This window comes from Solanum stenotomum, chromosome 8, assembly GCF_019186545.1.
Source record: "Solanum stenotomum isolate F172 chromosome 8, ASM1918654v1, whole genome shotgun sequence".
Lineage (NCBI taxonomy): Eukaryota > Viridiplantae > Streptophyta > Magnoliopsida > Solanales > Solanaceae > Solanum > Solanum stenotomum.
This window is the reverse complement of record NC_064289.1, coordinates 29,488,898-29,503,434: the sequence shown is the minus strand read 5'-3', so window position 1 is coordinate 29,503,434 and position 14,537 is coordinate 29,488,898. Positions and strand designations below refer to the sequence as shown.

General features: G+C 31.2%; 1 protein-coding gene and 1 long non-coding RNA gene across 3 annotated transcripts in view; one reads left to right on the top strand and one right to left on the bottom strand.

Moving 5' to 3' along the window:
• The first annotated feature begins 4,023 nt into the window (after positions 1–4,023).
• Positions 4,024–5,136, top strand: LOC125873109 (transcription factor bHLH51). The gene is made up of 2 exons (XM_049553983.1): positions 4,024–4,333; positions 4,678–5,136. The coding sequence occupies exons 1-2, from the start codon at positions 4,088–4,090 to the stop codon at positions 5,110–5,112; spliced, it is 681 nt and encodes a 226-aa protein (XP_049409940.1). The 5' UTR covers positions 4,024–4,087; the 3' UTR covers positions 5,113–5,136.
• Positions 5,137–7,842: 2,706 nt separating this feature from the next.
• LOC125874228 (uncharacterized) overlaps positions 7,843–14,537 on the bottom strand; it is an 18,016-nt gene continuing 11,321 nt past the window's right edge. The window contains exons 3-4 of one of the 2 annotated variants that reach the window (XR_007447247.1): positions 8,254–8,425; positions 7,844–8,168 (exon numbers count right to left, since the gene is read on the bottom strand). This is a non-coding gene — a long non-coding RNA (uncharacterized LOC125874228). Of the gene's footprint in view, positions 8,426–14,537 lie in introns of both variants that reach the window. The other variant, XR_007447246.1, reaches the window with a different exon arrangement.

Sequence of the window (14,537 nt, the reverse complement as noted above, 5' to 3'; positions counted from 1 at the left end):
TTATTTAAAATGAAATTAAAAATTAATCAGCTTGTAATTAACCATCTAATTACTTGCAATCCACAGGCCCTCCTTGAGAATTGGAGAGTGTAATTACCCCCTGTCAATTACACTCAATTACCTGTTGACCAAGTAATTACATGGCCAACCAAGCATGTCAGACAATGTAATTACACCCAATTACATCGAATCCAATTATTAGGGTGACTTTCCAAACATACCCTAATACACTCTACCAAACGACCCCTCATATAGTCATATTGGTTGAAACTGATGGAGTTGTATTTGCATGCAAATTTCCATTCAAATTTGTCTACATGGTAATTCATAAAATTCGTATTGAAGACCTCTGATTTCTCTCTAATTTCTTTAAGCATGTAACTACGACGTCAAGAGTTGAATTTCTTTTCAGAAGTGCTATGATATCATGTTGAATTAATACAGATTAATTGATCGAGAAAGAAAGCTTGGAGAAGAGAAGACAGGGAAGAGGAGAGAAGAGGTACTTGTGAGGTAGAGAAAAATGTAGATGAGTATTAGTATTGTGCTTGCTTAACTAACAATCTTACTAAAGACTAGTAACTTTTCTAACTAGCTTATTAGTTGTTCACTACTAATACACTCTTAATAGTGTATATTACATATGTATATCAATGTATACACTCACTATATATATATATATATATATGTTAACTTGTCATATATTTGGCTATTTGTGGGTCTTAGAGGCTGTCAAAATTTAATTAATCTTTGCATGCGCATCCAACTTGTGTCCAAATCCTGTTTTAGGACACACCTTGTCCGACTTGTCCTAAATCCCTATGTGTTGTGATTATTTTTTGAGCAATTTTCACATATAGCAAATACAAAATTCATATTTGTATGCTATAGCAAAGTTGGCATAATTGTGCTCCACAGCAAACATAAATATGTATATTTCGCTATACATATACAAAAGAAAGCAGTTGTATAATCTGCTTTGATATACATATACAAAAAGATCAATTGTATAAAGTGAGAGAGACGAGTGAGCGAGCTAGATCTGGGAGAGTGGCGAGCGAGATCTGAGAGAGGGGAGAGAGGGAAACGAAAATATATGTATATATACAATTTTCACGCATTTTATATATTTGCGTTTTTGTATAAAGTGAGAGAGGCGAGTGAGAGAGCGAAATCTGGGAGAGTGGCGAGCGAGATCTGGGAGAGGAGAGAGAGGGGAACAAAAATATATGTATATATACAATTTTCTCTCACTTTATACAAACACAAACGCATTTTATACAATTTGCGTTTTTTGTATAAAGTTAGAGAGGCGAGTGAGAGAGCGAGATTTGGGAGAGTGGCGAGCGAGATCTGGAAGAGGGGAGAGAGGGGAACGAAAATATATGTATATATACAATTTTCTCTCGCTTTATACAAACACAAACACACTTTATACACTTGCGTTTGTATAAAAAGCGAGAGAGGCGAGGGAGAGAACGAGAGTGGCGAGCGAGATTCACCAGGAGAGGTGAAATAGCAACAGTTTGCTATGAGGTACAATTAAATCAAACTATATTTATAGCATTTAATTTGAATTAATAATTTGTTATTATATACAATTTTCCCTTATTTTTTCCCTCATTGGACAAAATGATGGGTCCTTGTAAGAAACAAAATATAAATGTAGCTGCACTTGAAAGGAAGTAGCAATACATTAAAGTAAGAGGGAAAATGGAAGGTGAAAACTACAAGGACCACATAATTTTATCAGATTTGATTGAAGGGGTGGTAGATTTCTAGTCATATCAACATTTTAAACCTTCTTTATGGTTGACGTTACAAGAAGAAGAGTAAGTGTGACCCTACTCCATCATTTAGGGGCAAAGTAAATAATTGGAACGATGAATAGTACTTCTCTAAATTCGGAGAATTGTTATTTTTTATTTATTTATTATTATTATTATTATTATTATTATTATTATTATTATTATTATTATTATTATTATTATTATTATTATTATTGTTATTGTTATTGTTATTGTTATTGTTATTGTTATTGTTGTTGTTGTTGTTGTTGTTGTTTATATTATATAATGTTTTAAATTTAACATATTATAAATTATATAAGATTGTTAATTAAGTCTTTAATATTCATAATTATTTTCTAATGCAATATCTTTATTATATTGATTTTATATTAACTAATAATTTTTGTAAATGAATTTCTGTAAAATATATTTTTATTTAAGATAAAAGTTAGTTTTACTATAATTTATAACTGTATAAAAAATAACAATCACAAAAATGAAAAGTATGCGTGTAAAATGAGTAATTAAATAAAAAAACATCTAAATTTATTATTGATAAGTATACTACTTTCATTCTGAATTCACATTTTTTCTAGCTTAAAAAATTGTTATTTTAATTTTTCACTTTTATTTTAATTACTCATTAATATGTATAATATATACTACTTGCTTGCAGTTTATGTAATTTAAAAAGAGGTAAAGTATAACTTTATATTTCATGAAGATTTTGAATTATATAGGGTGATTACGTAAAAAAAATTATTTATTTTATGAAATAAGAAAATATAATAATAATAATAATAATATAATATTAACGAACGAAAAGAAGATTTTTTTGTTTGGTGAAAATAAAATTGTCGATTGCAGTTGATTTTCTCTAAATATGAAAATTCACTCTATTTTGATAAAAATAGAGAACTGAATTGGAGATAAACTTTATTAACATAAAGGAGGGAACGCTACAAATCAAAATAATTGATCACAAAATACATGAACAAGGGAAAAAAAACATTTCATGGATAGTGCCATTCCCCACTATAAAGAACACTCGTTTCTTATATCTATCGTCAAAAAAGGGGTTAACTTATGAGGACAAGCTTGACTAGACTTTATTTTTTATTTTTTCATTTAATTCGTCTCATCATCATTTTAGTTGGATTACTTTATTTGAATAACTAATTGTTGAATAATGACATTGTAGAGTATCCTTTATACTCTTTCCATTCTATTTTATATGGCATCCACTGATTTGACATAATGTTTAAGAAAAAAATATTTTTAAAATTTATTGTCTAAACAATCTTTAAATATTTGTGTGGTTAAAAATCATTTCATTAATGATAAAAAATAAAAAAAATTATTTCTAATTATAATAAGATAACATTCTTTTTTAGACGAATTAAAAAGAAAAATATGCACATAAAATTGGACAAAGGGGGTAGTACTTTTTTAAAGGGAAAATTATGTAGAATAACAATCATTTAGCCTATATTAGGTACTATAGCTATAGTTTAATAAAATTGTAATTCGCGCCAATAGTTTTCCAATTCTTGCTATTCACTTGATTTGTATAATTCGCTCGATTTATATAAATCCAAAATTTGAGTAATTCAGTTCCTAATTGTATAAATCCATAATTTTGTATATGCTTACCCTAACTATTTATATACGATTTATGAAAAAAAATCGTAATTAGTTACCCTGTTTGTATATTGGTAAGCAAAATATACAAACGGTGTTCTGAAAAATTCCTACACATATAAATACATAATTTGAATATACTTACCCTATTAGTATACTCACAAGCGAAATATATAAACGAGTAGAAATATATACAAACGTAGCCTTCAGAGCAAATAAAAATATAGCTATAAAGCGCAATTATTGAAACTATAGCTATAAACTTTATTATGTCTATTATTTATGAAATTTTCTCTTTTTTAAACTAGTAGCAAATATGATGGCTGATTGAGTGGATGAATTTATATGGCATAACAAGAGTCTAAAATTATATAGGGCAAACCTAAAAATTGTAGTGTAAATGCTGCCTTGAAATTTAAATGTACTATTCCCATCTAAGTGTCTGTTGGTGAAAGTAGGTGAGGGATTGAAATGACATGGTGATAAGTGATAAGGCCAAATATGATTTTTCATTTGACCAAATAAAGCTTACTCCAACTAGATATCACTCACATCACCATCAGTACTTGAAAGTTAGCTAGCTAGTGGCATACACACTGTGATCCAACCTTCTTTAAATCAAAACACTAAGATATGCCAAGATCCATAATTAGGAGATGATGGATGATTCCTCTTGCTCTGAATACTTGCCTGAGACTCATGAAATTCTTTCATCATGGTGTCATAATTTACAAGAAGTTAATTGCCAACTTCCATTGATTCCTACTAATTCTGGTTATTTCCCTACATGGTCTCAAGAGTTTTCTGCTTCTAGGAGCCATAGTGAAGCTGAGAAAAGGCGCAGGGACAGAATCAATGCTCAGCTTTCTACTCTTAGAAAACTCATTCCCACTTCTGAAAAGGTAAATTATTAAGATTATAACAGAAACCGTTTTTAGCGGTAATAAATATATGAGTACTCATTAATAAAGAGTTTTGAATTCTGTGCTGATATTAGTTAATTGTCGTTCAATCTAATATTGCTATAGCTTTTATTTGCCACTAAAAATACATACTATTAAAGATAATTTGTGATGTAGTGATTAACCGTTGAATTGAGGAAATTTTAGTGCAATGGTAAGGGGATTCTTTAGGTGACAAGTTCAAATCCATATTGACTTTCAAGTATTTAATTGAGTTCATTTATATAATTTTTTTGATTTCATCACTTTTTCCATGATTGATAACGAAATAATTTGAGTTGCAGATGGATAAGGCAGGTCTACTAAGAAGTGTTGTTGAGCATGTTAAAGATCTGAAAGAAAGAGCAAAAGAAATGAGCACTGTATTGAACACTCCAAGTGACATTGATGAAGTAATAATTGAGGAAGAAGATGAAAGTTCCAATAACAACAACATACTTGTGAAGGTTTCTTTTTCCTGTGATGATCGACCTGAATTGTTCTCAGAACTAAACAGGGGTCTCAAGAACCTCAAACTAACAACTATCGAGGCTAATATAACTAGTTTGGGTGGCAGAATTAAATGCATTTTCTCCCTTCAATCCATTAATGTTGTTTGCACTACTCATTCTCTCAAACACTCTCTTAGAGTGTTGCTTGCTAGGATTGCTACTTCCCCTTCTACTCCCAATTCTCGAATCAAAAGCAAGAGGCAGAGGTTCTTCTTGCTTGCTACCTAATTATTCTTATGCCAAAATTTAATTGAGCTAAAATGGATTGAATTGCTATACATTTGTATTTGGTAATATATATGAATTAGGTAGACGGTCTAAACCCCTTAATCTCTTACAGTCAAAAAATTTAAACCTTTAAATCAGTTATAACAATATATTTTTTCAACAAATAATACAAATCCAAACTACTATTTCACAACACCTTTCATGTAAAGGGGATGAGATCTTTATAATAAATTTCTGTCCAATTTTGCTTAATAGTCATATTGATCTATTATATGTATCAATCTTATTAATGCATGTTTGAGATTTACTATATTTTAGATATTAAGAATTTAGTTCTCATAAATCTATCTATATATAATAGGAGAAGTAAAAAGTGTCACGTGTCAAATAGATTGTTCAAATAATTAAAATTAATTACAGGTAATAGGATTAAATAATAAATTACTATTTTATTTTTAAAATGATTTTAAAGAAGTTCTAAAAATTAAACTATAGAAAAGTTTAAATCGTTCTAAAATTTAGTGTTGTAACGCATGTATTCCTTTTTTTTTTTTTGGAAAGATAATTTTGTGTATGCCTAATTTTTTTTTAATTAATTTTAAAAATGTCGATTTTAAAATTAAAATTATACTTAATATATAAATAATGATGCTAAATTTTAGGAGCATATAACAATGAAATACCTTATTTCAATTCAAATTCAAAAATTAACTACGATATTCTAACAAACTCTGTATCACATTATTTATTTTGATCTTCTATTTTTTGAAATAAATAATTGATAAAAATTAATTTTAAAAAGTTATTATAATTTTTAATAATAATTAATTATTATACCTAAACCGTTAGAATTTTTTAAATTCTAAACTAATTATAATTTTCAAATTAAATATATACTAATGGAAGAGATCTATTTAATTATTTAAAATTTCTATAATTAAAATTACATAAATTATACAAAAACATATTTAATATTTACAATTATTAATTGTGTCAAAACCACAATTTTGTTGTAAATATCAAACTTTTAAAAATTTCCATATTTAAAAGACACGTTAGAGTTTCCAACATATTTTTAAAAAATGTTTTCTTTTTTTAAATAAAAAAAATATAGTTTTAAAAGATTAGAATTTAAAACTTACCATGACAATTTAAATGAACACGTATTATTAGTTTCCCAATTATTTAGGCATTATCTCTAATATTTTTACATAATACTCAATTATTAAATCTAAAATATAAATAATGATTGGAACTTTTAATATAAAACACGAAAAGAAATCACGAACAAACCAACATTATCATATCAAATCAAATTCTTTCCCCTCTTCAACAAAGCAACAATACAATATTTTAGTATTTAACAAAGGAGAACAATTCAATTGGCGAGCCAACATGCATTCAAACACAATAAAAAATCCACAAAGAATGAGTTTAATCATATGTAAGATTTTTTTTTTCAATTCATTAAGTTTCAATGTATAAAAAATCTTTTTTTATTATGCAATACAATAAGATCAATTCTCTTTCTCTCAACCTAGATATTTTTCGCCGGAATGGCCAATTTGGCCGCCGCCGGCCAGCGTTTGATGAGTGAAGGCTCGTGTTTTCTACTCAACTCAGATACTTATTTTCCCATATTACACCACCACAAAGCTCCACAACCAATAACTTTGCCTAGCCCTAATTCAAAATTGCCTAACCCTAATGCGAAAGCTGGTAAGGAGGGATTACCAGCCACACGACAATATGCTGATATTCTTAAGACAAATAATGCAGTAACAATCCTTAACCCAACGGTGGAACCTATTCCTATGAAACAGCTTAGCTACAAAGATGGAATCCCAAGGGTGATTTGGACGGAAGAGTAAGTGAACAGAATGAACACATTGGAAAATTTGCAATATGCAGTGGTTGGTAAGTTTTCCTATGGATGGCCAAATATTGAAGAATTGCGGCTACAAATCCCAAAACAATGTGACGTAAAAGGGGAATGCAAAATTGGATTACTACGACGTAGACACATACTGATGTGTTTCAGTAGACAAGATGACTTTATCAATATGATGTCTAAATCAAGTTACTACATACTATCGAAGGATGGTTATTCATATATGATGAGACCACTTATTCATGATGCAAAATTCAATGTTGAGGAAGAAACTACACAGGCTATGGCATGGATCTCCTTTCCGGATTTAAAGCCAACCTTCTTTGTTAAGGAATCCATATTCTCAATGGCATCAGTGGTACGTAAACCATTACAGCTAGAAATGGCCACTATTAACAAGACGCGACCAAGTTGTGCTAGGGTCAAGGTACATCCCTAAATTCATCGAGCTGGAGGTAGTGAATGAAGTTACTAAGACATCGAGGGTGGAGAAAGTACACATACAATATGATCTGTTGCCAAAGTATTGTAAGCATTGCCGATTACAGGGACATGATGAGAATGACTATAGAGTATTGCATCCAGAACTCAGGAAGTCAGAATTGGAGAGTGAGAACAATGAAGATATCGCAAGTGACATACAAGAGGGGCAGCCTTAAGTTCTGTTGATTAGGATAGGAAGATACTTCAAGAAGTGGCTTCCCATGAATAAAACTACGACAAAACAAAGACATGATGATAAAAAAAAGGGGGGAAGAAGTTGTTAGTACATGCAATTCTTTTGCAGCATTAAATGATAAGAGCACATGCAAGAAAGGGCTGCAGTATAGTGAAGTAAATACAAGCAATACAATAGGCCTGAAAACAGATAATGGTGAAGAAGATGAGGTTACAACAAAAGAAAAGGCAACACAAATGGAAGAGAAAGATCAACAACATAGGTCCACCAAAAATTGGGTCAGTAAGACCTTTGCTCAAAATAATCATATTACAGAAAATCACCAGAAGAACATAACAGATAAAGGCAAGGACATTCAGAAACATACAGGGGAGGGGAATACAATACAACAAATGGAATCAACAGAACTGAATGCAACTAACACTGGACTAGAAATAGTCCTCAGGAATGAGGCATCTGGTAGCAGTTGAACAAGATGAAGGAAGGCTAAAGAAAAAAGAAAGAGATCTGATGTTAGCACAATAGTCAGGACTTGCACTAAGCTCAAACAGATATGTCAATACAGAGTCACCTGAAGATATTCTTGATGAACTAGCTATTTTCCAAGAGCCACTACAAATAGTTGGGAGTGAGCAAATATTGGCAATTGAAAGTAATTCCACAAGAGATGTGAAAGTTACAGATGGAGTGGGAGAAGTGACGAGGAAGAGAGATCTAGATGTTGCCCCTGCAATCAGTCATACCTGCAAAAAATCAAGTCTTATTAGTACATTACACAATCTGGTTTCCCATCAGATTACAGAAGGATATTGCCAGGCCATATCAAAAAATTATAGGGCTGAAGATATAGGGAAGAAGCAGGGACACAAGCAAAACACAGAAGTAACTGGAGAATTGTCCCTGCCACTATTTGGTGGACAATATGGAAAGAGAGGAACCTTAGAGTTTTTGAGAATAGGGAGAGTAGTATGCAACAAGTTAAATTGAATTGCATTTCGATTCTGTGTTTTTGGTGTAATCAAATTTAATCTAATGATACCGTCTCTATCATTGATGTCTTAGACTCATTATAGGGATAGGTCCGTATTATTAGAATTTCCTTATGTAAATACGGGTTTCAGTACAACCTATGTATTGTTCTACAGAAATAGAAACAATTACCATTTTCAAAAAAGATATAGAAGATTCAGAAGAAGAAAATAATACCTCCAATGAAGATCAAATAATGAAGACTGGTGGGATAAATGCTAAATCAAGTTCTAAAGGAATCAAAGGTAAAATTCATGTGGAAAGTAGACCTGTTAGGATAAATCCTAAGAGGGGTGTGAAAACAGTTTCTAAATGAAGATGAAGACTCTATTTTAGAATGAGAGATCTGTAAGAACTAGAAATTCATTCCAAGGATTCAAATGCTAAACAGACATCATAATTTTGCTTTCATTGCATTAATGGAACCTTTTCTAGAAGGAAATCAAATTCACAAATATAAAAGAAGGTTGGGTATGTCCTATGCAACTCACAATCAGAATGGGAAGATATGGGTATTTGTTCAAGATCATATTCATGTTGGGGTGATTTCAAACACAGGTCAACAATTGACATTGCAACTTCATTTTCAAGATACTGGAGATATTATTTTGGCTACAGTGATTTTTGCAAAATGTGATGCATTAGAAAGAATCAACCAGTGGGATGATATATAACATCAGTGTCAATTACAATATGCCCTGGTTAGTGGGGGAGACTTTAATGTCATTATGAGTGATGAGAAGAAAATAGGGAGCCTCCCAGTATACCCCCAGGCGTCTGAAGATTTTGCCTTCTGCGTGAATTCTTGTGAATTACTGGACATCAATTTCAAGAGTAGCCCTTTTACACGGTGGAATGGCAAAATTGATGGGGAATGCATTTTTAAGAGATTGGATAGAATTATGGTGAATCAATCTTTTATCGATTTCTCAGGTAACATTGAAATGGAGCACTTGGAAAGGACTGGCTCTGACCATGCTCCTATTCTTCTAACTTGTGGTGGTCAAAGTTCATATGTGAGGAAGCCATCAGATTCCTGAAGTTTTGGGTGGAAAAAGAAGGTTTTCTGGAAACTGTTACGGATAGTTGGAAATCAATGGATTCTACAGATATGTTTATTAGCTTGAAACAAAAGATGAAAAACACCAAAACAGCTCTATCCAGGTGGAGTAGAGAGAATTTTGATGACATTTTCAAGCAACTAATTATCAGAGAAGAGATTGTGAGATTGAAAGAAGCTCTATTTGAAGAAAATTCTACAGCTTCTAACAGAATGATTTTGCAGCAGTCTCAGGCTGAGCTACATAAATATATTCACTATGAAGAAGAATATTGGAGACAGAAAGCAGGTTTTCAGTGGTATATTGAAGGAGATAAAAATACTAGATTCTTTCACTGTCTAGTGAATGGGAGGAGAAAGAGACTTTCGGCGATTAGAATGTTTCAGGAAGATGGGCAATGGGATGAAGGCAATGATCAGGTGGCTGAGGAGGCAATCAAATTTTTCAAGGGTCAATTTGCTATAGAAGATAGTGCAGAGAAGCTGACTTTGCTAAGGCATGTACCACAGTTAATTTCTGAAGGGAATAATGAGGTTATCAAAGTCTGTCCTATCAAGGAAGAGGAAAAGAAGGTAGTATTCAAACTAAATGGTAACAGTGCTAGTGGTCCTGATGGATTCACTAGCCTTTTCTTTCAAACTTGTTGGGAGATTATTGGTGATGACGTTTTTAATGTGGTGGCTGCCTTTTTTAATGGTTTTACCTTACCAAAGTCCATTACTCATACAAACTTGGTGCTTATTCCAAATAAGGATTCGTTCAATCATTTACTGATATGAGGCCAATTAGTTTGAGTAATTTTCTTAATAAGGTGATATCTAGGATTGTACATGATAGATTGGAAAGTGTGCTTCATTCCATTATCTCTAAAAATCAATCAGGCTTTCTGAAGGGCAGAAATATATCTAAAAATGTCTTACTAGCTCAAGAGATTGTTTCTGATATAAGAATAAGGGGTAAGCCTGCAAATGTGGTAATCAAATTAGACATGACAAAGGCTTATGATAGGGTAAATTGGCAATTCTTAATTAAGGTTCTAGAAAAAATGGGATTTGATAGTAATGTTGTGGATATGGTTTGGAGGTTGATTGCAAATAATTGGTATTATGTCCTTATCAATGGCCAAGCTCATGGTTTCTTTCATTCATCTAGGGGTGTCAAGCAGGGGGATCCTCTTTCACCTGCTCTATTTAGTTTAGCAGCTGAGGTGCTAGCTAGGGCCTTGAATGATTTGTTTAACAACAAAGATTTTAAGGGTTTTGGAATGCCTAAGTGGAGTGATAACATTAATCATTTAGCTTATGCAGATGATACTATCATATTTGTGTCAGCTGATAGGGTATCTCTAAAGTTGGTCATGAATACATTAGAAGATTATGAAGCTCAATCTGGTCAACTAATCAACAAAGAGAAAAGTGTCTTTTATATGTTTAATAAGGCAAATATTGCTTATGTAGATGTGGTAGAAGAGGTCACATGTTTCAGTAGAGGATCTTTTCCATTCAATTATTTGGGTTGTCCTATAGGTCATGAAAAGAAGAAGAAGATTCATTTCAAAGAATTAATCAAGAAAGTGCAAAACAAACTACAAGTGTGGAAGGGCAAATTATTATCATTTGTCATGTCTCTTCTGAATCCTCCCAGGCATGTACTCCATGATTTACATAAAATCTTTGCTAGATTTCTATGGAATTTTAAAGAAAATGGGAGAAATAAACATTGGGTTTCTTGGTCGGATATATGTTTACCTAAGAAGGAAGGTGGACTAGGTATTAGATCTCTTTTTGATGTCTCTAAAGCTTTATTTGCTAAATTATGGTGGAACTTTAGGACCCAAGAATCTATGTGGTCTGATTTTTTATGGAACAAATACTGCAAAAAATTGGGTCCTCAAATTGTAGAAGGAAAAGAGGATCACAAGTTTGGAAGCTTATGCTAGAAGCAAGAAGTATGATGGACCAGCAGATATGGTGGGAACCTAAGATTGGTCATTCCAATCAATGGTGGGATAACTGGACCCAGTTGGGGGCTTTACATTATTATCTACCTTTGTATCATGAGGGTGAGCACCCTCTTGAGGAATTGAATCAAGTATACAATCAAGGAGATAGGAACTGGGAGTTAATGAATAATATGTTTAATAAAGAGGTGTGTTCTCATATTGCTGATCATGTTACATTCACTCCAGATTCTGAAGAGTGGGACAAACCTTGGTGGATGTTAAGTAGATCAGGAAAATTTTCTATCAATTCTGCCTGGAATTATGTGAGACAAAACGAAGATCACAATGAGTTTTTCAAAAATATTTGGGTAAAAGGGATGCCATATAGGATCTCATTCTTCATTTGGAGGTTGGGGAAGAAAAGGATTCCTATTGGAGAAGTTCTGGTAAAAAATAGAATGATGGACAATGTACTATGTGTTTGCTGCGGGCTAGGGTGTCCAGAAACTATAGAACATTTATTCATTTATTGTGAATCCTCTAATAGACTATGGTCTAAGTTTGCAGCTGTTGTAGGGATTTATGGTCCTATTCTTCATCTAAAGGACATCGTCTGGAAATGGTGGAAGGCAGAAGTATCACCTAAGCTTAAGCTTATTTATAAGGCAGTTCCTTTGTTCATCTTATGGCAAATTTGGAAAAGAAGGAACAAGATCAAGCATGGTGGGAAGATGTCTACAAATTATATGATTATGGAGGTGGAAGATTAATACATCTTATGGCAAAGAATCTATATCCATGGATGAGGGATATTCCAGGCTCCCAGCTTAGGTTGGTTAAATTTACGGACGACTATACTCCAGTTATAGGATGTTGAATTGGTGAAATGGATTAAGCCTATGGTTGGTTATAAATGTAACTCAGATGGTGCCTCTAAGGGCAATCCGGGCCCTAGCTCTGGAGCATATTGTATAAGAGATGTAGAAGGTAAAACATAAAATAACAGCAAAAAATAAAAATAGAAAATCCTTTTGAAAGAATAGTTACAGTCATAGATAATAATGACTATAGTTATAATGAGATTGACATAGAAGAAGATTTAGAAATAGTAAAAGAAAGATTAAGCACATCAAAAAGAATAAACTATGAAATACCACAAATATCATCAAAAATGAGTACCTCAAGAAGAATAGATAAAACTCCACAAAAATCAATAGAAGAAGAAATAAAACCACATCATTACTACATAACGAGATTAATGGAACAACGAAAATATTGAATATTAATAAATACAGGACAAGACGAAAACTATATTACAAGAGAATTAGTAACAGAAGATGAAATAATTACTACTGAACAATTATGCCCTGAACTATCAAAGACATTAATATATACCGAAGAAACTACAGAAAAGGAAACAATCATTGGGGGAGTACCAATAGTAACAAAGTTTAAAGTATATCAAGGAGATAAAAATATCACTTTAGGAATAAAATGGTTAGAACAAGTAAAACCATATAATTTAGAAGACAAACAGTTAACAATAAATTATGATAATAAGAAGAAAATAATAAAAAGGACTTTCTTATGATAAAAACATGAAAATATATATACTTGCAAAGATAATAATAGAAGAATGTTATAACAGATATTATACACCAACGATAGACACATGAGCAGAAACTAATATATGTAAATACAATTGCTTACCAGAAGATAAATGGGAAAAATTAAAAACACTGATAGTAGTAACAGGATTTAATAATGAAGGAAACATGATCACATATAAGACAAAAAATATAAAAATACAAATATGGAATAAGATATTAACTATAGAAGAAATGTATAACTTCGAGCTTACAACAAAAGATATGCTATTAGGAATGTCATTTTTAGAAAAATTATACCCACACATAATAACAAAAACACACTGCTGGTTCACAACACCATGTAAACAAAAAATAGGAGCAAAAAGAGTGAATAATAAAAAACGAAAAACAACAGAATGGATAAAAGGAAGTGAAAAAATTACACAAAAATTAGAAAATATAAAAGAAGAAGACCCTAAAATAGAATTAATTATATTCTCTATAGATAAAGTAAAAATAATCCAAGATAAGTTAGAGTTGTTATATAGTGAAGATCCTTTACAAGGATGGAAAAAAATATAAAACAAAAATAAAAATTGAGTTAATTGATAATAATAGCATAATAACCCAAAAACCACTAAAATATAATTTTAATAATTTAACAGAATTTAAGATACATATAAGCGAATTACTAGAAAAATGGTATATACAAGAAAGCAATAGCAAGCATACAAGCCCAACATTTATAGTAAAATAAACATAGTGAACACAAAAAAGGAAAAAGTAGAATGATTATTGATTATAGAAATTTAAATGCAAACATATATAATACAAAAAATAATTAACTCAAATGAACAACTAGACACAAAAAAAGAAATTACAATCATTCTTAGGACTAGTAAATCAAGTAAGAGAATACATACCAAAATTAGCAGATAATTTAAAACCATTACAACAAAAATTAAAGAAAGACATAGAATACCAGTTTGATAAAAAAGACCAAACGCAAATACAAAAAGTAAACTATTATGTAAGAACCTACCTAAACTATATTTTCCGGATGAAAACAAAAAATTTACTTATATAGTAGAATCAGACGCCAGTGAAAAAAGTTATAAAGGAGTCTAAAAATACAGATATGATAAAGAAAAAATAGAACATCATTGTAGATATTATTCAAGAACATTTACTAATACAGAAATAAGATGGGAAATAAATAGGAAAGAATTATACT

What these genes read in the sequence shown, in the direction of transcription:
- LOC125873109 (XM_049553983.1), top strand. Translation starts at nt 4,088, where the DNA reads ATGATGGATGATTCCTCTTGCTCTGAATACTTGCCTGAGACTCATGAA. An exon ending in TCATTCCCACTTCTGAAAAG is followed by an intron (nt 4,334 to 4,677) that starts GTAAATTATTAA and finishes TTTGAGTTGCAG; the next exon opens with ATGGATAAGGCAGGTCTACT.